General features: G+C 43.2%; 1 protein-coding gene across 3 annotated transcripts; it reads right to left on the bottom strand.

Annotated features, from left to right (window-relative positions):
• Positions 1–74: 74 nt before the first annotated feature.
• Positions 75–26,795, bottom strand: Nek3 (NIMA related kinase 3). Of its 3 annotated transcripts, none has more exons than XM_055593432.1 (16): positions 26,756–26,795; positions 24,007–24,177; positions 23,037–23,130; positions 22,857–22,954; positions 21,343–21,426; positions 18,610–18,677; positions 18,436–18,522; positions 12,957–13,011; positions 11,606–11,806; positions 10,680–10,752; positions 8,404–8,453; positions 4,825–4,924; positions 3,694–3,819; positions 2,859–2,993; positions 1,087–1,210; positions 75–604 (listed from the first exon to the last, which is right to left on the bottom strand). In XM_055593432.1, exons 2-16 carry the CDS (start codon positions 24,130–24,132, stop codon positions 499–501), a joined length of 1,527 nt encoding a protein of 508 aa, XP_055449407.1. In that variant the 5' UTR covers positions 24,133–24,177; positions 26,756–26,795; the 3' UTR covers positions 75–498. The 3 variants fall into 3 exon arrangements, with proteins under 3 accessions (XP_055449407.1, XP_055449405.1, XP_055449406.1); XM_055593430.1 differs by having other exon boundaries at positions 26,564–26,785; XM_055593431.1 differs by having other exon boundaries at positions 8,404–8,450; positions 26,564–26,785.
• Between the last annotated feature and the right edge of the window lie 823 nt (positions 26,796–27,618).

Genomic DNA, 27,618 nt, shown 5'->3' with positions numbered 1-27,618 from the left:
GTTGGTAAGTATCACTGGAAATCATCTTGAAGCATACCCAAACTGGGTATTATTGAAAAAGTAGCACACACGGGTAGGTCACAACTTAATGTATTTGGAAAGTGAGAGAGTTACACAGTAAGTGTGGATCATAACACATGGGTTGCTCTAACTGTCTTGGTCAGGGTTCCTCTGAGGTAGGCATTGTTATAGTATAGTTAAGGAAACGAGGGATCAAAGAAGTCGTTTCTGATTCTCTCTCTCTCTCTCTCTCTCTCTCTCTCTCTATCTCTCTCTCTCACACACACACACACACACACACACACAGTTAGTGACCAGCAGGCTAGCACTCCACCTGTTCTGTCGGAACGCAAGGCACACGGCATCTACTGGACCTCCCTTGTGTTCAAAAACCTCACAAGGATTCTGGATTGCTTTTCAAGCGTGTTGACCCATTTTCTCAGTCTTCATTTTCACTTCCTGTCATCAGTTTTCTAGACAGTGTCTCCCCCACGTGGCTCAGGCACATTCTCCGAGGACTTTTCCATCACCTACATCCCGGCGTCCCACTTGTTTCTTTAGTTCTGTCAACCAATCAGGGTTTTCATCGTCATCCTCAAAGTCCCTGGGGACAAACAATGTGGATGATGAGCCTCTGTATTCTGGGCACGGTCTGTACTTATTGGTGGCTCAGTGCAGAATTCTACCACACACTAATTACAACATTTTAAAACTCAATTCTATAGAGTAATTGAATAGAGAGAGAGAAAAAGATTAGTTCTCATTTTTTTTTCACCCTGAAGTGTTACAAAATGAAAGCCGGATATAGCTGCACTGCCCATAATCCTAGCACTTGACAGCTGACGCAGGGGGAGCCCAAGTGTCTGAAAACTCAGAAATAAACAAGTCCAGGCTGGAAGGCACTGTGTGCGGGATCCAGCCAGGAATTCACGGTAAAATTCCCACCACACAGCAGCCAACGCAAGTGCTCATTTAGGATGGAAATTGGTACAGCTCTCACTCAATCTGAAATTATCACGGCGTGATAAGGCGCGTGCATACAGGGTCCACTCCCCAATTACAGCATCTAGTCTCATTACAACGTACGTGTCTTCTTCATCCAGCCGAGGTTCAAATCTCTCTGGATCTAAAATGACGGAATCATGATCACCATCGACACTGTCTGACGCCGTTTCTTCAGAAAGGGGACCTTTCAAGAATCCTTCTGCACCTTCAGGGGATTAGCAACAAAAAGTGAGACAGTTTACCTATTTGTTTTCAAACAGGGTCTCACTATGTTGCCCAAGCTGGTCTTGATCCGCCAATGTTAGGACTACAGGCCAGAGCCAGAATGCCTGGGGAAGCCAGGCAATTTAAGCAGTGTTTACTCATCATGAGTGGGGTAGACAGTAGACCCAGGAAGTATCGGAATGTGGACTAAGTTTTACAGCAACACCGTCTCTAAGACAGGTGAAAAAATACACTAAAGACCTTTAAATATAAGAAATCTGTATTATATTATAGTCTGAGAAATTTGGGGAGATTCTGTCTCAAAAAAGATAATAAAAAAGATTTTAAATAAGCAAGGAAAGTTGGTATTTGAATTATCAACGTTAATGCATATACATGCAATCCTTAAATGCAGTCTTTGGCCTGAAGTCCTAAGAACAGTATTGTAAGTGGTCATTCTGTCCAATAAAATTAATGAAAATATATTTTAAAAATTAAATACTGGCTGGGCAGTGGTGGTGCAAACCTTAAATCCCAGCAGTCAGGAGGCAGAGGTGGGAATCTCTGAGTTTAAGGCCAGTCTGGTCTACAGAGAGAGTTCCAGGAGAGCCAGCGCTACACCAAGAAACTCTGTAACAACAACAACAACAAAAATCAATCATCCAGTAAATAAAATAAATCCTAAGTGTCTTTCATTTTAAAGCTCTATCCAGTTATCCAATATAACAAAATTTAAAGAAATTTTGAGGTTATCCCTAAGACGTCTGTGTATTTAAACGTCAAAAAGGCTGTTCTGGGGTACAGCTCGTCCCGCGCAATAGCGAGGGTCTGACCCCAGCACCACTAGCAATGTAAAAACGTCCTGACTTTTTCTAACATAGTGACTGTTAAAGTAAAAAAATCAGGAAACAGAAATAAACTATCTATAATGGAAAAATTTAAAAACAGGTTAAGATGAGCCATAAATAATTCAAGAACACCTAAAAGTACACTTTTGGAACTTTCAAGATTTATTTTCATTTTATGTGTACGTGTGTGCCCACACTTTATGTATGTACCACACGTGGGCCTGTGTACCAAAGAAGTACACTGGATCCACTAAGACGGAACTTGCCCCATGGGCGCTGGGAACTGAACCCTGGTCCTCCAAAATTCCGGGGGCTCTTAACTGCTGAGCATCTTTCCCGCCCCAGCTTTACAACTTTAGAGTCACAGGGATCTGGGGAAGGGAGAATGGGTTACTTAATGCACGCAGTGCCAGCTTCGAAAAGAAACAGAATCTGGAAGCTGGTTACACAGGAACATGCATGCCTGTAAAACCCTTGAAGATTATTATGATGTGAGGCCTGCGGAGACTCGGCTCAGCAGTTAGGCACACTTGCTGCTCTTCCAGAGGACCTGAGCTTGCTTCTCAGCCCCACGTGGTGGCTCACCACTCCCTGTAGCTGCAGATTGAGGGGCTCTGACTCCCTCCTTGGGCACTGCCGTGACATACACTCACATAGACACAGACACATAAATAGAAATGAATCCTTGAAAAAGTTAGTAAGGCATATTTTACTGTATTTTTAAAAGTCAACTTTAGTCATATTTTACCATATTTTTAAAAGTCAAAGAATTCATGTGATCACATCACAGGCGAACATTACCTGGTCTATGTATTGTGTAGGTCTGAAATGCCAGGCTGAGATCTGCATCCTTCAGCATGGACAACAAGGCCTCGGGGGGCTCCCTGAGCCACTGCCTACGGGCATTATTTTCACCATACTTTATCACAGAACCACCTAGTTGTAAAGAGGGCCATTAGTACCAGGTTTAAAAACAAAGAATTTCCAGCATCTATCTTCAGATCGTATTTCCAGCGAAGTTATGACTACGTCTGACTCTCACTGAAAGTCTAGTTTACTCACCCACAGTGAGCAGCGCCAAATGTCCCTTGCAGAGTGACATAAACTAAAACCCTAGCACGGTTTTTCTATGGTAAAATAATAATATTAAGTCTGACTACGGTCTTCCCTGTGTGCCCATGAGCTCCAAACTTTGCATCTAACGTACTTTTTAAAAGTTAAGTCTGGAGCAGGAGAGATGGCTCAGTAGTTAAGAGCGCATGATGCTCAGTTACAAGGACCGAGCTCGGTTCCGGCACCCACACTGCAGCACACACATACCTGCAACTCCAGCTCCAAGGGGTCTGGCCCCTTTTTCTAGCTTCATATGCATACGCACAAGCGGTCACACAGACAGACACACGTACAGATAAGATTAAAATTAGAAAATAAAAGTCCGCACTGAACGTCTGCATGCACACGGACAGTACGGGGTGGCAGCTACTTACACAGCACTTACACTGCCTTATGAACAAGTGGTCTAGAGATTACAGTCTACAGAAGGAGGTGGGTGCTGCATGATGTCACAGGAGGCACTCGAGCACGCATGAACTCTGGAGTCTGAAGCCAGATCCCCGGGGACAATGATGGTGCTAACCTCTGTCCTCCTCGGCCGTGAAACTGGAGGTAAGGACGGGTGCTTTTTCCAAAGCTGCCAGAGCGGAACTGGGGTCGTGCCTCTCCCACCGCTGCCTGAGGTTCCTCCGGTGCTCCGGTGAACTACCTGATTCTCAGGGAAAGCGATCAAACGTCAACAGCAGCGCTCTGTTTGTTCACATCTACACACGTACTCTGACAAGGCAGAAGTATTTCTTGTCTCTCTCAAACTCAGGTGAAGCAAGAGTCCCGTCCAATCTTAGGAACCAAGGAAACAACAATCTTAAGTGAGCTCATGCGAAATGGCGGCCCAATTCAGAATGAGCTGTCAAAGTGGACGCACTGAAATGTGCATGGCTGGCCTATTGCATGATGGACAGGATTGAACCTCCCAAGGACTCACGTACACAACGCTTGCTGCACCTGTGACTCACTGACATATACCTTCTCTTCCCCTTCCCTTTTACTTACTGTTTTGTGGGCTGAGGTTTTTACCTGGAGAGTCAGTTTGAGAGAATGAACTCTATTACCAAACCACACCCCAGCCCTTAATCTCTCTTTTGTTAAAAAAAAAAAAAAAAAAAAAAAGTGCTATCAGGTATTTTGCCTGTATATATGTCTGTGCGCCACATTAGTGTTTGATGCCCACAGTGACCAGAGGAAGACATCAGATCCCCTGGAACTGGGGTTAGAGACAGTTGTGAGCTGCTGTGTGGGTGCTGGGAATTGAATCTAGGTCCTCTGGAAACACAGCCACCTTAAGCACAGAGCCACCTCTCTAGCCCTTAATGTCTTTTTTTGCAAATAACCGAAATCCTCCCCCTTTGGTTTTTTGAGACAGGGTCTCTTGTGTAGCCTTGGCTACCTTGGAACTCTCTCTGTAGACCAGGCTCAGGCTGGCCTCAAACTCAGAGATATCTGACTGCCTCTGCCTCCTGAGTGCTAGATTTAAATATGAGCACCCCCATGCCCAGCTCCAAAATATTTCTCAACATTAAACCCTGAATGAACAAATAACTATCTACCTGCAACTTGCTAATGATAGATACCCAAGCCAAGTAGCGTGAATATTGGTATTCACTCACAGTCCCTAACTCCCCACAGAAGTAATGATGATAATTCAGTAACTCACCTGTATCTCCTCTGGCTGCTCTCAGCGCACTTCCCACTGAGTTTGTACGAGTGCCTTCCAATTCAGCTTGGCTGCGCTTTCTGCCATGTTCTTCCTCTTGCTTTATAAAGGATTTTAAAATTGTGATTAAATAATGTCTGTATTATAGAGAAATGTAAATATGTAATCAGCTATTTTAGTTATAAGTAAAAATTAATGCACTAAAAACATAAAGTTATAGAAACCCAAATACATAGATTGATAACAATCTGTATTATATATACATGTATATGAATAAGTTTGCTCATATACATGTATATTAATATCCATGTGTCGGTAGCCATATATACATACATACACACACATACAAACAGCAGAGATATTTGACGAGTTTTTTCTTTTTTAATTGAAAATATTTTTTATACAACATATTCTAATCATGGCTTCCCCTCCCCCACCGCCTCCCAAGTCATCCCCACCTCCTTATACACTTAACTTCACTCCCTCTCCCTCCCTGCCACTCTGGTAGCTACATTTTATTGTTGTTGTTTTGTTTTGTTTGAAGACAGGGTTTCTCTGAGTAACCCTGGCTGTCAGACCAGGCTGGCCTTGAACTCACGAGATCCGCCTGCCTCTGACTCCCAGGGTACTGGGATTACAGATGTGTGCCACTGTGCCCGGCTGGCAGCTACATCTTTAAAAGTGGTCAGACATTAATGTGTATGGATGTAAATGCTATTGAATACCCTACAATGATTAGAGAGAGGGAGATGTCTCAGCAGTTAAGAACACGGGCAGCTGAGAGAACCAACTCCAGGAAATTGTCCTTTTACCACCATACCAACCCTGGCACATGCGACCCCACTCAATTAAATGAATGTAATAAAAGATTTTTAAAATGATCATTCACACCGGGTCTTTGAGTGTTCATTCCGAAGGCTCCCACCCCATCACATAAAACTCTATCACAGAAAGTTGATTAAATCAGTACATCTACAAATTGTCTGAACCGTTTATTTCCTGCAGTATAGTAACACAAAGGGTGGTCTTCACTAACTATGTACATATTCGGAGACGGGGTGCTCCAGCAGCACCTGGCTGGGCCCAGGCTATGTGGAACATGCTGGTCTTGGAAGCTCCTTTGACAAGCCACTTACTTTGCTAGCATGCATTTTAACAGTGCAAACACAAACACTGCAGAGAAAACGCATGATTAAACTTGTTCCAAGCGCTCCTTAAGGCCATCTCTCCCAGCACCAAATACAGATCACAAGTGTACTTTAATTCTTTGTTAGCTAAACTCCTGGCTGGCCAGTATATAAACAGTAAACAATCATAGTAGGGCACCAAACAAAAAAAGCTGAAGAATTTTATTTCCCTCCTTGCTCCCATAACATCTCCTAAGAGCGTTACTACAAAATAAATAAATAAATAAATAGAAGTCTTAAAGTGAAAGCAATTCCTCATATGCATTTTGGGCTTTTGTTGTTTGGTTGACACAGGGTTTCATTATGTAGCCCTGGCTGGCCTGGAACCCATTATGTAGACCAGGTTAGCCAAGAATTCAGAGATCCACCTGCCTCTACCTCTTAAAAGGTACATTACCACACCTGGCCATAAAAAAAATTTATGTATGAAATTATAATCAAGAGATGTGGTGATGTATCCCTATAAATCTCGGCACTTGGGAGGGAAAGAATCAGGCGTCTAAGGTTGTCCTTGGCTACATAGAGATTTCGAAGCCAGTCTTGGCTACATGAGACCTTATCTCAAAGAAACAAAACTAAAAAAAAACAAAAAACAAAAAAAAAGAAAAAAGAAAAAGAAAAAGAAAAAAGAAGCAGCAGAAAGATAACCCTAAACAAATACAAACACTCAGAGAATGCCAACTGTAAATGAACGTAAATTCTTAAGGAAAAATGAAGCTTAGTTATGGTTTCTGTATTTGTAACAAGTGGAGAAAGAATGAGTTATGATTTTAACCCCCAACAATCATACTGAATTACAGTCAAGGACACAGCTCTTTCCTGCAGCTCCCCCCCTGCATGCTAACAGAAGTTGCAAGGGCAGAAAGTCCATCACCAAACAAAACTGGGTCTTACATCACAGCGACTGTTGGTTTTGTCGTCTGTACTGGTAATGCTGCCTGTAGTTATAGAAATAACCTGCCCTCCCAGTGAGGAATCACCCCGCCCAATTAGAGACCGATGAAGGAAAATCTCTTTAATAGCTTTTGTCTGGCTTCTGGCTAACGCCCAGGGAAGAGCTGTCCTTGAATTGAAAATCTCAATAGCTTATATACACCTCAGACTTGTGTATTTTACATTGCTGTCATTCTTAAGTCTCCTCAGGCCCCAGCCCCAGGTTACACTTGAACAATTTAAACAGACAGGAGATTTCATGTCTGGCCACTTGGGCAGACGGGAGACTGACACAGCAGAGATAGTGACAGGATTAATTCTTCAGTGCACAGTGTGGTTCTTTTCAAATAATTGTTATCCCAGTTCATCTTGTCCTCCTGGCAGAATTACACTTTTCTTCAGGCAGGCCAGGACTTAACACTGGCTGTGACCCCATGCTGCCCCCTTGAGCTGCCTGTCAGAGGCACGTTCTTTGGTGATGGGCTAATGGCTGGCCAATCCTGGTGAACAAATATTTACATCCCAGCAAGTACTTGCTTACCTCTAACAGGCCCGGACAGCTATATATTTGTCTTTGGGGTGATTCACAGGATCGCTTAAGAGGGACTACAAACTTTTGAACAGAAAAATGTCAAGGTCAAACAGTGATCTAAGTGTTACTTGAGGAAAATAGGGATAAAATTCTGGTACGTGCTCCAACATGGATGAACCCTGGAAACCTAATGTATTAAGACAACTCAGGCACAAAGCCCTGCATGAGTCCTGTGACGGCTAGTTTATGTCAACTTGACACAAGCTAGAGTCATCGGAGCACATTAGGAGCCTCAACTGAGAAAAATGCCTTCGTGAGATCCTGCTGTGGGACATTTTCTTAATCAGTAATTTGGGGGAGGGCCTAGCCCACTGTGGGTGGTGCCACCCCTTGGGCTGATGTGGAAAATGACTAAAAGGAGAAAGCAGGCCCAGCTCTCTGCCTCCTGCACCTCACACTCCTGCTGTCCTGTGTCCACCACACGTTCCCTGCTGGGATGGTCAGCACCCTCAAATGAGCCACAGCCAACCCCTCCTTCCTTTGGTTGCCTTTGTCAGGTTCTCTGTCACAGCAAGGGGAAAGGTACAAAACAGTCTCAAAACAAATAAGTTGCTAAAATGGCAAACTGTTTGGTTATGCATATTTTATCACAATGAAAGCAAAACAAAACAAAAAAGCCAAGCTCGGACTGAGTTCTGTCTTATCTGTATTGATGCCACTGGCATCGGTAATTAAAAATGGAAACAATGAATAAATGAAGCCCTGAGGAGCTTATCAGGCAGTGCAGGGCACAGCTCCTTGATGCTTCCGGAGCCACAAGGTGAAGGACCACTTAGCTGGAGGGTGAGGCCGAATCTTTAAAGCCACACATCAGCACACCTGATGCTCTCCAGATGCATGCTTCACAAACTCAGTTAAAGCACTTACCATGGCGTTTGCTTCATCTCCCAGGGCTATCCTGCCTCTGCTGGGGTCTGCTTAGAAAGAGATGGTGGGGGGAAAGACAGGAAGGCTCAGCTTATTAAACCCTAACAGGGTTTCCCCCACCCTCCCGTTGTGTTTTGAGAAAGGACCCCACTATGTAGCCCAGGCTACCTTTCAACTCTGATCCTCCTTCCTTGGCCTCCCGAACACTGGCATTACTGGTGGCTGACAAATAAGGATTTTAAAGATAGCTGGCTACAGCATTAACCTGAAGGGGTATCAAGCTTCTAACGTTTGGCAATATTCTCCAGATATTAAAAGTACAACCTATATTGTTTTATTCATAACGTTAAGATCTTACATAAAGTCATGTTTACCTGAGAAGATAAGAGAAGTCCTCACTCCCACGACTGTACCCCGTATTTTATTGATTTGTGTTTTTGTTGTCTGTTTTGTTTTATGAAGCAGGGTTTCACTATGTAGCAAAGAACTCATTATGTAGATTAGGAGGGCCTGACACTTAAGAGTGATCCTCCTGCCTCACTCCAAAGTGCTAGGATTAAAGGCAAATGCCATCATGCCCAGCTTTGTTCAATATCCTAGAAATTGCTACTGAATGCCTGTGAGGACAGGCAATGAAAACACTCGAGTAAGCACATCACAGACAATCACTATCTTCGTGCTGATTTCCCTGTTCTGATCTCACTATCTAGAGATTAAATGGTCCCATCTGGTGGCATTTCACTAACTCCTCTATTCTTGTCAATGAAGACGCTTCAAAGACATATTTATGTTCCTATCTTTGGCTACCAAACCACTGGCATCCTGTAGGAACTGGCATTTCCTCAGTCTCAGAAGAGGGGAAAGACTGAAGCCTGGAGCAGCTGGAGGGGAGCTTGTCTCCTGGAAAGGGTTCCAACAACAGAGAGACTGAAGCAAAGGCAATGATGTGACCAGGACACTCAGTCATGCATACATATATCCCTTGCAAGTTGTAACATGAACCTCACGTCAGGCCCCTGGAAGGAGGGCAGGGGCATGTGTGCATGAAGGGAACAGAAGGCTATACAAGCCACTTTACATTTAGACAACATGGTACTGAGATGGAGATCTGTCACAGACCAAGATGGCTAAAACTGGACATCTGGGGGCTATGAGTCAGAAATAAGCACCCGATACCAGATGTTCGGGGAACCCAAAAGTGACAGTCTTGCAATTTATAATTACACTCGGCAGAATGCCACTCTCTTGTGATTCTGTACAAACATGGCCTTGATGTCAGAAGCAAAGAGCCCTCACCTTGTCAGCCTGTGTGAGCTGATCCATGTGTCCACCTGTGCGCGTCCCATGGGTGCTTGCAAGCATCTGACGTCTTTGTGGCCCGTGTACCAGTGAATGAAGTGAGTCCTGTCTGCCTACAGCTGCCTTCTCTTTAAGTTGCTGGCTTCGGGGAACACTTCTCTTTCCCTGGCATTGGAGCATGGATCCCACAGTGGGTGTCACGAGTCCTCTTTGATATCTTCCCGAGGTGGACACACTGAACAGACCCCCCTTGGCTTTTAACTGCTGTCTTTAATTGGCTCACTGAGGACAGGTGGCTGAACCAAGCTTGTTAGGGCCACCTGGGAAAAGCTCTGATGATAACTTCTGTAACCCTCTCTCTATATGATCTAGGTCTAGGTCTAGATCTACACATATATGTGAAATTATAAAGCTACGTTTTTCCAAACTATGTTGAAACTTGTCCTAGTGCTTTCTTTGCTCCATTTCCTACTACCCTGGTAAGTGAACAAAAGCTACAAAATAGCACCAGAGACAAAACTGTCATGAGATCAAACTTGTAAAGCAAAGTAAGTGGCCGCCTCCTGAGTGACATTGAAGATGCTGAACTGTAAACTTAGGCTATATCCTAACAGTGTGTAACACTGGACACACATGTTTTGAGTTTTGTCCACAGTTCCTGGCTCGTCACCACTGTAGCCCTTCAACCTGTCCCAGAAAAGTAAACAAACTGCTTCCACAAATGATCTATGAGGACAGTTCAATGACACGGGACCCACACACGGTCGGTTATGCACAGTGCCCCGGCAGGGAATGATTTAGATTTGCTATTCTTCTCATATCTATTATCTCCGTTGGACTTCTTCAGAAGGAAGTCAGTGATTCAAAAGAAAATTTTAAAAATGCTTTGAAAAAGCTTAAGGTGACAAGTCCAAGAGAGACTTTTTAAAAGATACTTGAAAAAAAAAAAAAAAAACATAAGCTCCCAAACTACTTACCCCTTTTTTTCGTTTTCTTAGGCTCAGATACTTTGATTTCATCTAATACCTGTTCTCCATACTCTCTGATGACCTGGAATTTGAAGTTGAGAATTTAAAAATGTGAAAAACCTTTTTTATACCCCAAGCAGGCCCAGAACTTATGATCACCCTGCCTCAGCCAACACAGTGGGGATTACTAGCCAGCACAGCCAGACCCGGCTAAAGAAAGACATTCTCCCTTCGACACTGCCATAGTGTCATATAATTATCAATGCTCTTCAACACAAGATCACTTAAAGCTGAAAAACAGAAATGCCATGTGAGAGTAAATGTAAGGAGACGAGTGTAATCCTAGCTGTGTGGAGGCTGAAGCAGGCCTGCCAACCTGAAGCCAGTGTCAACCCAAAATCCACAGCCCAAGTTGGAGCCTTAGCAAAAAAAAGAAGTCAAATAACATTATAACTTAAACAGTGAGAGAAACGTGGATGGTTGTTTGCCTAGAAACAGATCTGGAGGGAGCAGCAGACTGAAGCCGTGGTGAGCGCTAGGCTCTGCCCACCACACCTGAAGCTCTAGGCTCAACTCCAGTATGAAAAGTGTGACCGTTCCTGGGGGACAGCAGCAGGAGGAAGAAGAGGAAAAGGGAGTGGAGCCATTTTAAGTGCACTTCTGAATTATGTGAGCTTCTATAAGGGTGGGTAATAAGGAAATTACACTTGAAAGATCAACCACTTCAGGGCCGGAGAGATGACTTGATGGCTAAAAGCAGTTGCTGCCGCCAAGCTTGCTAACCTGAGTTTCATCCCTGAACCCAATGAAGGACGGGAGGAGAGCTAAGCTGTCCTGACATCTCCATGTTCATCGTGGGATGCCCATGCCCACCTCCAGATAAGTGTAAAGACATGTTACCATGCTAGAGCCCATGAAAGGCACTCTCGTCCCACCTGAGGGGGCAGGCACTTCAGGACGAGTGGAGCCAGACTGCCTCTGCAGAGCAGGGTCGTGGCAGAGGGACGATGTGAGGGGTTCCTCTTCAACATCTGCTTGACAAGACACTGGAGCTTATAGGAATACAGGGCTGGCAGAGGGTGGATGGGCCCCTGACATATCTTCAGGATGAGGTTCTTCCAACTATTTGCCTGAAACTGAAAGGTTAAAAAAATGACACTTTAAAATCAGATACAAGGGAAGGAAATAAAATAGGAACTGTCAGCCGCTGACATAAATTCGTATTTTCATAAGTTAATTCCTTTTTGGAGGGGAACCTGCTGTTGGGTCCCTTTCCTTCAAAAGATGTCTTTAAGGACATTTGCTTATGTTCACAGCAACATTATTTACAATAGAAAGAACACAGAAACAACCCAAATACCATGAACAAGTCCGTAAGCAAAGCAGTGCGTATATACAATGGACTATTACTCAGTTGTAAAAAGAAATAGGATTCTGACACATGCTACAATATAGAAAGTCTAGAGAACCAAGCAAAAAGGACAAATTGGGGCTGGAGAGATGTCTCAGAGGCTAAGAGCACTTGTTCTTGCAGAGGACCCAGGTTTAATTCCCAGTGCCCATATGGTGGTTCACAACCATCCATAATTCCAGTTCTAGGCTATCTAACACCCTCTTCTGACTTCCCTGAGCACCAGGCATGCATGTGGCCCACATATACACAAGCAAAACAGTCATATACATAAAATAAATGAATCTTAAAAAATATAATGACAAGTACTATAGAATTGTATTACATGAAACATATATTCTGTTCACAGAGACAGAATGATCGGAAGTTATCATAAGCTAGGGGACAAAGGGATGTAGAGCAGTGATTTTCTAAGTAAAGAGTTTCCGGTTTGTGTGATGGAAAAGCCCTGCAAATGAACAGTAATGTAGGACATAACATCATGAGTGTAATTATTGTAATTAACGAATACCATAATTTAGTTAATGAATGCTGTTAATATAATCAATGAATATCATAAATGTAATTAATGAATATCATGGTAATTATTCATTCCACTGAATTATGAACTTAAAAAGTTTGAATGGCAAATATTGTGTTATTTTTTTTTTTCAAAGAAGAAGAGGAGGAGCAGCTACATACAGAATCACAGCATCTAATAAACACATATTGGCACAGAACTACAGAATGGCTCAACACAAAGATAACAATGGGAACAAATGGAAACTTTTAAAACAAATTCTTCCTGGGAAAGTGACTCTTAGTTAGAATCTGGCACATCCATCAGACCTTTGCAGGAAACGACAAGTGGCCTTTTGGTCTGGCACCATACTTACTGGATGCTTCAGCGCGCAGAGTTCATACAGAATACACCCCAAGGACCAGATGTCACTAGAAGCATGAAGAGACAGCATAGCAACAGCTATGTTATGGGTTATCATGGCAAAACACGCATTTTCTTTTCTTTTAATACATTCAATTTACATATGTATGCATACATATGTATGTGTGTATATACATATACAAATAAATATACGAGCACACACGTGGGCCACAGGGTTAATACGGAGGTCAGAGGACAATGTGCAGGAGTCTGTTCTCTTCTTCCACCGTGTGTGTCCTGGAGGTTGAACTCAGGTCAACAAGCTTGTTGGCAAACACTCCACCCCCTGACCATCTCATTGGTTCTCATTTTACAATAACCTATGATGACCCTCCAGGTCTAGCCTGGTCTCACAATCAATGCCCCGGGCCACTCTGCCCACGCCCGCCTGCACAGCAACAAACCTCTAAGCTTCCTCCAGGACACACACTGCCTGCACCAGCTAAAAAGCCTCTCCCATGCCATGTCCAACCTCTCCACCCAGAAATACCCAAACTATTCCTTTTGCGGGTTGACATGACACTGTACATTAGGGATCTCAATATTTCTACCTGAAAATGTCTAGAAAGATAAATTCAGGAATATGGCAGGACACAGGATCAACTTGATCTTGTGATCAATCTTCAGTTTCCAGGCCCATTTATGGAAAGGGTGGGTTTTTGTTTTTTTGTTTTTTGAGTTCTGTATATATTCTGGATGTTAATCCTCTGTCAGATGTATAACTTGGAAAGACTGTCTCTCATTCTGTGAGCTTCCTCACCTGGTTGATTGTTTCTTAATCTGTACAGAAGCTTTTACTTTTATGAAGTCCCACTAGTCAATTGTTGGCCTTAATTCTTGGACAAGTGGACCTATTCAGAAAATCCTCACCTCTACCTTTATCGTGTAGGGCACTGCCTCTTTTTTGTTTTTGTTTTTTTTTTTTTTTTTCTAGTAGTTTCAGTGTTGCAGGTTTCACATTCAGTTTGTTCGGGTACAAGGTGATAGGCCATATGACCTAGCTATGCTGCTCCTTGGTATATGTTCCAAGGACTGGAAATCCTGCTCCCCAGATACTTATTCAGCTACGTTCATTGCTGTGCTATTCACGATAGCTAGGGAATGGAGGCAGCCTAAATGTCCTTCAACCAATGAACAAATTTCAATCAATGAAAAAGTAGCACTTATACACTACAGAACAGTATTCAGCTGTAAAGAAAAATGAAATCATGAAGTTGCACATAAATAGATTAAACTAGAAAAGATATGGTGGTAACCCAGACCCAGAAAGACAAATGTCACAAGTTCCCTCTCATCAGAGGCTCCTAGCTCCAAATCTCCAGATGTGAGTTCATATCATAGAGAATATACACATACATATATATGAGCGTATATATGCATGCAACATTTAATGAAAAGGAGCAAGGAAGCCTATATGGGAGAGTTTGGAGGGATGAAAGGGAAGGGGAAAGAATGTAATTATGTTATTGCCAAAAATAAAATATACAAAAAATAATTTTAAAACTCACTTCCTAGGGAGGAGATGAGGGAGGAAGGGTGGGACTGGGAGGAAATGAGGGAGGGGGCTGCGGCTGGGATACAAAATAAATAACCTGTGATTAATATAAAAAAATAAAAATTATAATAAAAAAAGAAAAAAGTTAAAAAAAACCCCTCACTTCCTGGTGAGTTCCAAGGCAATAAGAAACCCTGTCTGTAGGCTTAATGATGTTGTACGCTGTATAGACTCAAACGCTGCTGCCTTCTGTGTACCTCCCCTTTATCTGCTTGCAATCCTTGTTCTGAGACCCTCCTGTCTAAACTTTGCCCCCACTTGATCCCTGATATGTCAATAGGGGCCTGACAGCCAATGACTGAGCATGAGAGATAACAGGACTGGACTTCCTGCCAGCCAGGGAAGGAGATGAAAGGAAGAGGAAGTGAGATTTTAGCCAGGAGGAAAGGTTCCTCAGGAGAGAGACCTCAGGGACCTCAGGAGAGAGAGAAAGCAAAGAAAGCCATAAAGTACAAGGATCTGGGGATTTATGCTGGGAGGAAGGCAGATTAGTTTAGAGGATCAAAATAGATTAATGCTGCTCAGTTCTTGTGCAGTAAAGCTTGTTAAATAAATGTAATAGTCCAGTCTCAATTATTTGGGTGCTGGCCAAGTTAAGAGACAAACTGCAATACAATTTTAAATTTTAAAACAACTTTTAACACCCATCTCAATAAAAAGGAAGATAGTGTCTGAGGGACGATACCCAAGTTTGTCTTGTCCAGATATGCACAAACACACATGCACCACACACTCACACACACACACACACACACACACACACACACACACACACACACACACACAGAAATATGTATATATTACTGTGTAAAGAAATGAATATGAAACAATATAAGTGAAAAAAAAACAATAAATGAAACTGGTAAATCTCAATTAAATAGTATTAGAACTCTGTTGTCAGGGGATTTCCAAGGGTCTGGAACAACGTCTCAGTGGCTAAGAACACTGGCTGCTCTTCCAGAGGATTGGGGTTCGATTCCCAGTACCCACAAAGTGACTCACAACAGTCTGTAACTCCACAAGATCACTCTTTTCTGGCCTCTGTGGGCACCACACGCACACGTGGTATACAGACATACATGCAGGCAATACATCCTTACACATAAAATAATTTTTCAAAAACTTATTTAATTTTTTCTATGCATTAGGGTAAATGTGTCAGATCCCCTGGAACTGGGGTTACAGACAGTTATGAGCTGCCATGTGGGTGCTGGGAATTGAACCCGGGTCCTTTGGAAGAGCAGACAGCTCTTTTAACACCTGAGCTATCGCTCCAGCCCCCATAAATGAAAATTTTAGAGATAAATTCAAAGAAAAATTAAGAAGTGATTTCTCTCTCTCCCCCTCATCTCTTCCCTTTTCCTCTCATTATTTTCTTTTTTGTTTGTTTGTTTTGTTTTGTTTTACTTTCCAGCACTGGGGAAGCAAACTGGGGCAATGCACACTCTTCTACTTCTGAATTAAATCCCCAAATCCAAGTCCTGCCACTGCCTCCATTTTTTTTTATAATTTTTTATTATTTACACTTTATTCATTTTGTATCCCCCATAAGCCCCTCCCTCCTCCCCTGCCGATCCCACCCTCCCTCCCCTCTCTGCCTCCATTTCTACTCAGCCCTGCTCATCCATTCTGAGAAGTGTGTGTGTGTGTGTGTGTGTGTGTGTGTGTGTGTGTGTATGTTACATTTTTTTGAGGGTAGAGGAAAGGGTTTATTTCATCTTACACTTCCTGGTAACAGTCCATCACTGAGAGAAGTGAAGGCAAGAAATGAAACAGGGCAGGAACCTGAAGGCAGAGGCCACAGAGGGGTGCTGCTTACTGGCTTGCTCCCCCTGTGGCTCGCTCAGTTTGCTTTCTTTGTGCACTCAGGTCTTCCAGCCCAGAGATGGCTCCACCCATAGTAAGCTGGGCCCTCCCACACCAATCTTCAGTCAAGAAAATGCAAGGCAGGCTTGCCCACAGATCAGTTTGGTGGGAAAGTTTTTTCAGCTGAGGTTGCCTGTTTCGAAATGACTGGCTTGTGTCAAGCTGCCAGAAAACCAGCCAGAACAACATGCATGAGAACGAAGGCATAGCTGGGAACAGTGACTCTCGGAAGCAGGGAGAAGGCACTGGGTGCAAGGACAGAACTCAGCAGCCTCCATGGTGTGACACTTCTTGGACTGGAGGAAGTGCTGCCATAGTCTTTACAGTATAACATATATATTTAAACCATAAGCTTGTCATAAGGTTATCAACCAGATAATTCATCAACCCAGTGCTTAGGTGGCCCCTGTAGTGACCTGAAACAATGTACGTTATTTTTATAAAATTTTGTTTGTCTCTTAGTTTCTCTCTTATCCCAGCTATCACACAAATAATCGAGATTATTATATTAACAAGCCTCACAGCACAAGAACTGTGCCAATTATGAATCTATTTTTAACGCTCTAATCTGGCTTCTTCCCAGCGTACTCCCGAGGATGCTTCTTGCACTTTGTAGCTTTCCTGCTCCAGCACCTCCCCTGATATCACTTCCACCTGGCTCAATCCCCTTCCTTCTCCCCTGACTCCTCCTACCCTAGCTCACCAGAAGTCCAGCCCTATTCTCACCCCTCCTCAGAGACTGGCTGTAAACTGCTTATTGGAACATCAGGGGACGACTGGAAAGCAGTGTTTACACAACACTGAGACAGATTCTCAGAACAAGGACTGCCACCCGATATGAGGGGTACAGAAATCAGCATCTGAATTACACAATAACCTTATGCCTACAAAACAACTTAGTGCTTTCCAAATGTGGCTGTGTATGGAACCTCCCAGAGAAATTGAAAACCTTGACTGTCTGCTTCCCATCCCTGATGCTCTAATTTGATGGAAGGATGCAGGGGATTCTCAAAGGCATGAGCAGCAGAGTCTGGAACCAGGTATGAAATTCAGACCACCCTTAGACACCACTGGCCCTTCTTTCGGCATCCAGCTTCTCACAGCTATGAGTACAACGGTTACAAAACCATGCCTGCCTCTAAACCAGCGGTTCTCAACCTATGGCTCCCAACCCTGCTGTCAAACCTTTGTCTCCAAAAATATTTACACTACAATTCCCAACAGTAGCAAAATTACAGTTGTGATGTAGCAATGAAAAATAATTTTCTGGTTGGGGGTCACCCAACATGAGGAACTGTATTAAAGGGTCACAGCATTAGGAAGGTTGGGCTCTAGCTGACCAAGCATACAGATTCCATGATTAAAAAACTTTTTTTTAATGTGTATATATATATATATATATATATACACATATTATATATATATGCCATTTTATGTCAGTGACATTGGTAATCAAATGAAAGACATATAGACATGTTCCAGGAAAAATATTCTACTCATGAGCTGCATACAGCATGGCCTCAAGCATATTTTTAGAAAATAGAGCTGGGAAGGTGGCTCGGCAGGTAGTAACACCTGCCCCACAGCCTGACCACCCAATTTTGTTCAGGTACACATGAAAAAATGCAAGGGGAAAAAGCCAGATGCATAGATCTGTAATGTCAGTCAACACTCCTACCTCGGACGGGAAGTGAAATGTAGCAATGGCTGAAGCCTGAGGCCCAGCTGGCCCGGAGTGTGCACTGCAGCAGCAGAAACAACAAAATACACGGACCTCCTTCAACAGGTGAAAGAAGGAACTTCCAAAAGACTGTCCTCTGATCTCATACTTAGAGCATGGCACATGTATGTACACACACACACACACACACACACACTCATTCATACAAATAACAAATAAAATTTTAAAGCAGATGAGCTCCTTGTGTCTGCACCAGATTCCAGCACCAGTTTGCAAGCCAGAGGCCCTCCTGTCAAAACACCAACTTATGCAAACAAGGATACAGCTTACCTTTTATTGTTATAAGGCAGGTTTTCCCAGATTTCTGGAGGCACATAATAAGGTGTTCCCACGTATGTGCATGCAAAGGCCATGGGACTGAAACCACAGACAGGCAAAGTGAGTCCAAAGCTCTTCTGAAAATGGCTCTTCTGATCTCTATCACTACGTAGGAAAGATACATACCTGGAGAGAAGACGGGCAGAGCCAAAATCTCCCAATTTCACTTTTCCATTTTGGGTGAGGAAGACATTCTGCATTGAAAAGAACACAGATTATTGGCATTGCCATATCCACTGGAAACAGCGAGAGTCATGAAGCCGGCACAGCTGCTGGACAGTTTCAGCAAAGCTGAGCCAAATGCTGCAATTGCTGTCATCCTATCTCTAACTTCTGGGTTTTGGTCTCTGCGTGTTGCATTCTTGGGGACTTTCTGCACTATGATTCATTTTATGTCTTTTCCTGAGAAAATTATGTCTGAGTCTTTTTTAGGAAAAATCCTAAAATTAACTTTATCTGTCACTATTTCAAAGTTTTCCTTATGCCCTGGAGATCATTAAGCACAGATAAGCACATGGCTAGATGAGGCCGTTACCCCAGGAATCTTCATGTGGCATCTGCCCCTGAGCAAACTCAAGCAGCATAACTGGTGCCGGGTAAACTCAGACAATTGACAAACTCAGACTGGCCAGGGGAACAGGTTACAGACTCAAGGCCTGTTTTCATCATATGCTTGGAGCTCTCTGAAAACACAGGTTAGAAATAGGGAGTTACATAGGGTACACCCCTGGAGGAATAGAACTCAGAATACAAGACAGGTATTTTCCTACTTTATAATGGAGATGATGAAACATATAGTAGAAAAAGTTAGGTATAGTATTTGCTAATCATAAAAAAGAAAAAACAGCTCAGATATTTTCTGTTTGTCTGCAGTGCTCTGTGGTACTTAACTACAAACACTGCCAGCATAAAAGCAGGCTGTCAAATAGTAAATGTGTTTGCTTTGGAGAAGACATTCTTTAGATTATTTACATTGGAGTTATAGGGCTGATTAAAAAAAATAAATTCTGTTCTGTTGTTTTTTTCTAATTGTAACTAAACTTGTAACCCTAGACATGTAATAAAAAATCCAACACACAATCTGTACTTCCTGGATAATCACTAGTCTGTCTTTGTTCTGTGAAACCTGCATAAATAAAGAAGCACTTGGTTGCTAGTCACTCAGAGCTTCGAGATTCTTCTAACCATCACCAGACCCACTCTTCCCTCCCCTTATCTCCTTTGGGGGCCTCAATCACCTGATCCCCAACTCCCCCAACCCCCACCAGGGAGGCCCCAGGCAGACTAAGTCCTGATCACCCCACCTCAGGCAGCAGTCTCTAGAGCAGCTTTTTAACACCTGCTGATGGTGGAAATAAGGGTAGAAATCTGATAGGTGGGTCCCAGAAGAGAATGATAAAATAGCAAGAAGCCCTCTTAAAACAGCTACACATTCCCCTGCCTGGAGATTCGGGATGCCTGCTTTGAGGCCTAAGATGCAAATGTCAGGCAGTATCAGATCTGAGCAGTAGGAGCCTGTGTCAGGCTGACTCAAATGGCTGGTGCAGGTGTCGGCTGCTTTCCACTCAAAAAGACACGCATTCATTCAGAGGGCATTAAAGAGGCTACATTCACATACACTTCAAGAGAGATTTTTAACTCCTTTTTTACACATAGTAATCTATTTAGACAGTATAAGTTCTAGGTCAAAAGGTATAAAGTTTTACATAGGATGAATAAGTCCTTAATATCTACTATACAGCTGATATGATGGCACACATCTTTAAATGGAGGCAGAGATAGGTAGATCTTTTGGAGTTAGAAGCCAGGCTGGTCTACAGAGTGAGTTCTAGGACAGCCAGGACTAGGTAGTGAGACCCGGTCTTAAAACCAATAAACAACAAAAAAATCTATTGTACATCATGGTGACCACAGTTAGTATAGGATATTCTTGAGAAAGAATAGATTTTATTTATTTAATGTGTATGAACTTAGGAGGTCTATGCTGGCCTCAAATTAGAAGTCCTCCTACCTCGGCCTCCTAGGAACTGGGTTCACAGGCAGGTGCTACTAAGTCTGGTCAAAGAGTAGCTGTTAAATGTTCCAGTGGTTAAAAAGTACTTTAGGGTTAACTAAAAGAAGGGGAGGGAACTAGAGAGATGGCTCAGCGGCTAAGAGCACTTGTCTTCAGAGGACCCGAGTTTAGTTCCCAGCACACTTGTCAGGTGGCTCACAACCATCTGTAACTCCAGCTCCAGGGGACGAAAAGCCTACGCCTTCTTGGGTATCTGCAATCCCTCATGAACGTAGGTACACTCATTACACACACACACACACACACACACACACACGCACACGCACACACGCACTTAAAATAATAAAAATAAATCTAAAAAAGTAAACGAGACTATAGATACATCAATTAACATGACTTGATCATGTTACAAATGTATGCTTTGTGTATTAAAAAGCATATTGTATACTATAGCTATATAAATATATACACATGTATATTATAAATATATAAAATTTACCCCAATAAGGCGAGGAGTTTTTGTTGTTGTGTTGTTTTGTTTTTCAAGATATGGTTTCTCTATGCAGCCCTGGCTGTCCTGGAACTCACTCTGTAGACCAGGACAGCCTCAGACTCAGAAATCTGCCTGTCTCTGCCTCCTGAGTGATAGAGAATTAAAGGAGTGTACCACCATGCCTGGCTAAATATTTTTAATTAAAAGAGTAAATATAAAAAAAAAAGTTAGACTGGTAAACATTTTCTAAACTAAACTAAACAGAATGCTGCAAAAGAAACTAATAACAGGAAAAAAGACAATAAAATAGTTTTCTTTCTCCCCCCTAGACCCTAAAATGCCTTGCACTCACCTGGGACTTGATGTCTCTGTGTAACACACGTTTCCTGTGAATGTGATTTACCCCGAGACAAATCTGTATAAACCAATTCAGTATCTGTAGGAAAATAGTATGCAAAAAATTTAGGGGGAAAAATTTAGGGGGGAGGAATCAGGTAAACATGACCAAATCATGCTGAATAAAATTCTAAAAGAATGAATAAAAATATTTTAAAATGAAAAAGTATACAACACCTGCAAAGATGCAATAACTAGCTGATGTCGAGCCAAATTCTAAAGAATCATCTCTAGGCTTTATTTTACCAGGATTTTAAAAGTGAATTCTGAACTCAATAAAAATACAGTTTAACTAAAATTCAGTTTTACGTTGAGAGGTTCAGAAACCTGATTCCCTTGTTTTGTCATCTTATGTATGACCCAGATGTGTATTTTAATGAAATGTCTCCCATATTTTCTTTTTTTCAACTGAATATTAGTTTCTTTTTTGTTGTGGTGGGATGTGAGGAAGCAGACTGGTCTCAAACTTGCTATGTAGCCAAGGATGTGGAACCCAGGACTCTGTGAATGCTAGGTAAATGAACTGCCAATCAGCTACATCTCCATCTCTAAGTATTTCTTATTAATTTTATATTTTCTTCTTTTTCTTTTTCAGACAGATTCTCACCCTGGAACTGGCTGACCTGGAACTGGCTGCCTTCCATTCACCTGCCCCTACCTTCTGAGTGCTGGGATTAAAGGTATATGTGACCACTCCTGTCCCACTATTTACTTCATAAGAACATCTCAGCCAGGCATGAGGGTATTCACAAACACTCTGGGGGCTAAGGCAGGACATTGGCAAGAATTCGAGGCCAGCCTGGCCTATAACCTACTGACTGCCAGGCCAGGCTGGACTGCAGGGTGGGACCATCTCAAAGAACCAAACAACCATTTCAGGAAGCCATAGTGTGCTGACTAATTATTTTATGTCAACTTGACACAGGCTGGACTCATCTGAGAGGAGGGAACCCCAACTAAGAAAATGCTCAGATAAGACTGGGCTGTCGGCAAGCCTATAGAGCATTTTCTTAATTACCGATTGATGGTGGAAAGGCCTATCCCACTGTGGGAGGTGCCACCTCCGGGTGGGTGGTCCTGGGTTCTATAGAAAAGCAGGCTGAGCAAGCCCTGAGGAGCAAGCCAGTAAGCAGCACCTTCCATGGCCTCTGCATCAGCTCCTGCCTCCAGCTTCCTGCCCTGCCTGAGTGCCTGTTCTGACTTCTTCCAGTGATGAACAGTGATGTGGAAATGTGAGCCAAATAAACTGTTTCCTCCCCAAGTTGTTTTTTTGTCACGGTGTTTCATCACAGCAAAGAAACTATAACTAAGACACATTGTCAGGAAATCAGTCAGTAACACTGACTCTGAAACCAGCTGCCTCTCACTAGGGCAGTAATTTACAGATGCCCATGCTTTAACCTTAATTTATACAAATCTTATGAGAAAATTTGCTTCTGAACTTAGAAACTACGTAAGTCACTTTCTTACCGTATCTTCAGGAAACAACATTCCTTTTTGCTGTTTAATCCTCTGCATTAGATCCCCTCCGTCACAATACTCCATCACTATGTACAGATGCCCTTCAGCTAGAGCACATAGGAGAAGCCTTAGGAAAGTCACAGCTGCTACAAATTAAATTCAGGTATATTTGGGAGGATTCATATTTACCTTCAAATGACTCCTTAAAGGCAACAATATTGGGGTGTTTCATTTTAGCCAGCAGAACTGCCTCTTTCCTAGAATTCTGTGTATCAGAGAAAGACTGGGGAAAAAAAAAACTTAAATAATTATAAATTCAATATAGCTTCAAACTAAGATTTTGTATAGATTTAAATGAGACTTCAGTGCCACATGCAGGTTTGTGAATCTACTTCTGCCCCAGCTGTCACACTCTAAAACAATGTGGTGACTTTCTGATTATGGCTATTTTGCATGCTGGGCCTGGCCTTTCATTGGAACATACATACTTTTCCCTTACACATATAGAATGCAAACTAATTTTCATATGTGCTTGTGATGGTGATGTGGCTCAGCGATGCTCACAGCCTGGGGCTTGACCTCCACCACCACCAAACACAAGAACAAGCCTCCTGAACAGCAGCTGTCTAGGATAGCCAGTATTCTACTGAAAACACCATCCCCTCAAAGAAAACCAAAGCTTTCGTGCCAATAGGGCTACAAGCATCCTTTAACTAGTCCCTCAGCACAGATGAGCAATATGCAAAGATGGACAAAGATAAATTAAATATCCCAAACTATTACCTCAAAACTTATTCTACAAGCATGAAATTTTAAATGACTTAATATCAAGAAAGTACTATGGAGCCTGAGGTCCATAATTTTTTTTTTTAAAGCCCTGGTCTTCATTGCATTTTATGTTCTTTCATCATTCACCTTGTACCTGACCACTTCCAGCAGGTTTTTCACACTGCTGATATACAAAATTGGAAATTGTTATCACTGAGATTAATAAGTACATTTTGACTACTTCTCTGTTAATTTTACTAGCCAAAGAACCTTTGTAAAGCTCACAAATAAACTGATTACATGTTTAGGGGAAGGGTAAAAACCAGGAAACTTCTCTGTCTGTAAGTCGCACGCCCACTTTCAATGTGAGCTGTTTCTGGTTAGCCGTTACCTCTAAAAGCCTTATTTCTTTCATGGCAAATGTCTGATTACTGCGTTCTTGCAGAACCAAAAGAGCCCTGCCGAAGGAGCCCTGGCCAATCACTCTCAGGATTTTGTAGTCGTCCATGCTGGACATCCACGGCTGGGCTTCACTCCTGCAGTCAAAGATGGCTCCCCCACACTATATTAAAAAGACAAAATCATTTAGGAATATACTTTTAAAATGTAAAGTTAATTCAAAGTAGCTGTAGTCGCTTTTTAAATCCTGTTGAAAACTTTGTTTAAGATTTAATTTGCCAGGCTGAAGAGATGGTTTGGTTATTAGGAACACTGGCTTCTTCAGTTCTCACCAGAACCCTGTCCCTTCCAGAGGACCTGGGTTCAATTCCCAGCACCCACATGGCAGCTCACAACTGTCTGTAACTCCAGTTCTAGGGGATCTGACACTCTCACACAGATACACATGCAGGTAAAACATCAACGTGCATGAAATAAAAATAATGTTTTTAAAAAAAGGTTTAATTTGCCGAGACGGGCATGGCGGCACACGCTTTTAATCCCAGCACTCAGAGAGGCAAAGGAAGGTAGATTGCTGTGAGTCCCAGGCCAGCCTGGTCTACAAAGCATTCAGGACAGCCAAGGCTACAAAGAGAAAGGCAAAGCTATAGAAAGGGCTATGCTGGCTTTCAACAGAACTACTCAGGGGATTCAGGAAGGCTGAAAGGATGGCTTTAAGTGGGTTGGGCAAAGAGGAGAACAAGAATGATCAAGGTAGAGGAATCATATGTTTTAAAAGATAAAGACACTCAGATAAGTAGTTGAAATGAGGCTGAACAGGTTGGTAGGGAAAGCCAGATTTTGCTCCTGGATTTTTATCTGCAGGATAATAAATGATCTGTCTCTGAAAGGCTTTAGAGAACAACATCGTATATCTGCATAGCAGAAAAAAAAAATCACTTTATTATTATTATTTTTTTATAGACAGGGTTTCTCTGTGTAGCCCCAGGTCACAGCTTTAATGGACTGGATGAAAAGGCATAGAGGACCAGATCAACAATGAGACTCAGCAGTGAAAGAGGTGAAAAAATAATAAAATGCAATGAGGTGATGGCCATGGGGAAAATAGAACAGAAGAACAATTAACCTATCTTCAATAACAGATTTATGGGGAACAAACAGGGAAGAGACAGGGTTGTGGTGAGAACTGAATAATGGTAATACTTAATTGTCAGAGAGAAAGTTAAGGAATCTTAAAAGCCTTTTCTGGCATGGATTGTGACCGGGTACGGTGAATCACAGGAGAGAGATGAACTGAGCTGGAGTTACTTAGGGCTCAAAGGGGCTATTTAAACACATTCTGACTTCAGTTTTGTCTCCATTCAAAAGCAGCAGGCCTTTTAATACACTTTTGCGGACACATAGCTACACAAGAAGCAATTATGATTGTAATTACAATCTTTGGGAAGTCTAGCGGCAGCTGGCTGGGCTAGATGAGGGGGGAGAAGCTGGGGAAGAGGACCACACTGAGAGGCTGAGAGGTCATAAACTTTTTTCATCACAGGAAAAACACTGGCATGAGCTTACTCGCTTCTTCCCAAAACGAAATTGTGTTTTCCTTTATTTGTTTAAACCACACACAAGTTGTAAAATACAAAGCACGAAGGGTAGTGCAAATACCACGGATCAAATCCTACAGGGCCTGTAAAACCTCCAGGCTGGAGCTGGGGGCGGGTTGGGGGGAGGGGTGAACACCTGTAACATTAGCACTTGGGAGGCAGAGACAAGATGATCCCCATGGGTTCCAGGCCAGCCAGGGGTACATGGCGAGACACTATCAAAAACCAACCAAGCAAATATACGCAGTTTTCCAGTTTGCTTTCCAGTCTACCAGGGGATTTCAGCAATAAATCCTCCGACAACCAAAGCAGCGGCATCGTTTCCAGCCGTGAGGTATGTGAACACACCCAGGCACAAGTCACAGACCTACAACACTAAGGAGGCGGAAGTTGGTGAACCATACATAGCCCCGAGCCTGCTGAGTCGGAGGTCAATCTGTCCACACAGTGGCGAGTTCCAGGCCGGCCACGGCTACAAATGAGGACCCTGCCCTAACCTCCCCCGCGCCAAAAGGAGAAAACAAAACCAAAACCCCACAAGCAAACAACGAAGTCCTTCACCACAGTCTTAAGTGGCCTCTGGTTTCAAAAGCCATCTTCCCAGTTCTGGTGCTTAAGGACTTTAACCCATGTTATTGAAAATATCTGATGAGCAACCAGGCTTTCCTGGACTGAAAATCACATTGTACTTTTTACTCTCCAGGTGCCTGATATTCAGGCCTCAATACACTGGGTGAGGCGAGAGAGGATCGGTTCCTTCTCGTTATTTATAAACAAATACGAGCCTAGTAAATAAAAATAAATTAAAAATATTAGAGCCTAAAGTGATTTGCAAGTGCTCAGAGGCGGGGTCTGGACCAGAAGGTTTAGGCAGCGATCCCAGGGTGGTACAGGTCCTAGAGACCCACTCTTTCCTCCAAGAATACATTCTCCAGCCGCGGCTCAGCCTACCTGCATGAGCAGGCCCACGGTGCGCATGCGCGCCCCGAGGTCCGCGACCCAGGCGCACAGCCTACCACGGCTGAGCGCGAGTTTCCGGGTCACCCGCAGCGGGCGGGCGCTGACCGGTGGCTTAGGGTAGCGGAGAGGCCCTGTCCACTCCTTTCTCGGAAGCTGCTGGCCGGTACTGTCCTCCTCACCCACCTCCCAGCGGTGCGCATCTGCTCCGTCCCAAGGCGCGGGCGGCGACGCTGGGCGGGGCTGGGGTGGGCGGAGCTTGGAGGTGGGTAGGGCGTGCTTATAGCGGTGGGCGGAGGAAACTGTATCGGTCTGGCCCGAGGCGCAGTTCTGTAAGTAGCTGGGCCCGCTGGAGCAGTTTTGCCACCTTGCGGTAGGACGCTGTTAACATTTTGAGCTGGTGCCCCCGATAATTCGAGTTATCCAGATTAGGCGGACAGCCCAAAAACGTGAATTTCACGGGGACAACACTGCTAGCATTTACTGTATGAGCTTGAAAAAAGCGAAAAACGAAATAATGCCGCCACCCCAAGAAATCCACATCCCATTCTGAAATCTGTGTATTTCTTCCCTTATATTGTAAAAAGTTATTAAGACTTGGTGGTACGTGTCTGTAACCCCAGCACTCAGAAGGCTGAGGCAGGAAGATATAGGATTGGAGGGAAACCTGTTCTAGCTCTATATGGAAGTTCCCAGTAGGCAAGGAAAGGCTATGTGTCTCAAGTGTTAGATTTAGGGGTGCAGAATAAAGGAACAAAAGGCAGGAGAGAGGCCAAAAGGTGACCTCAACAGAGGAGACTGTGTTTATTAGCACAACAAGGGCCTTTCCCTAGGAAAGGAAGTTGTGCTAAGGGGAGGGAGCCGGTCAGGGGGTCTTATAGGTGTAGGCAAGGAGCTTTGGTGTGAGGAAATTCAGAGGTTACACATAGATTGAGACCTTCTTGGGAAATTTACTACTTTCTTTTGGAACTGCTTGGCCTAGCAAAGCAGGCTCTCTTGAGAACTGTCTAAAGAAACCGTTTTCTCCCCAAGATACAGATGTGGCTGAC

The sequence above is a fragment of the Psammomys obesus genome, unplaced genomic scaffold, assembly GCF_907164565.1.
Source record: "Psammomys obesus unplaced genomic scaffold, mPsaObe1.curated_primary_1811, whole genome shotgun sequence".
NCBI lineage: Eukaryota > Metazoa > Chordata > Mammalia > Rodentia > Muridae > Psammomys > Psammomys obesus.
Note: the sequence above shows the minus strand (reverse complement) of the source record. Positions and strands in the feature narration are given on the sequence as shown.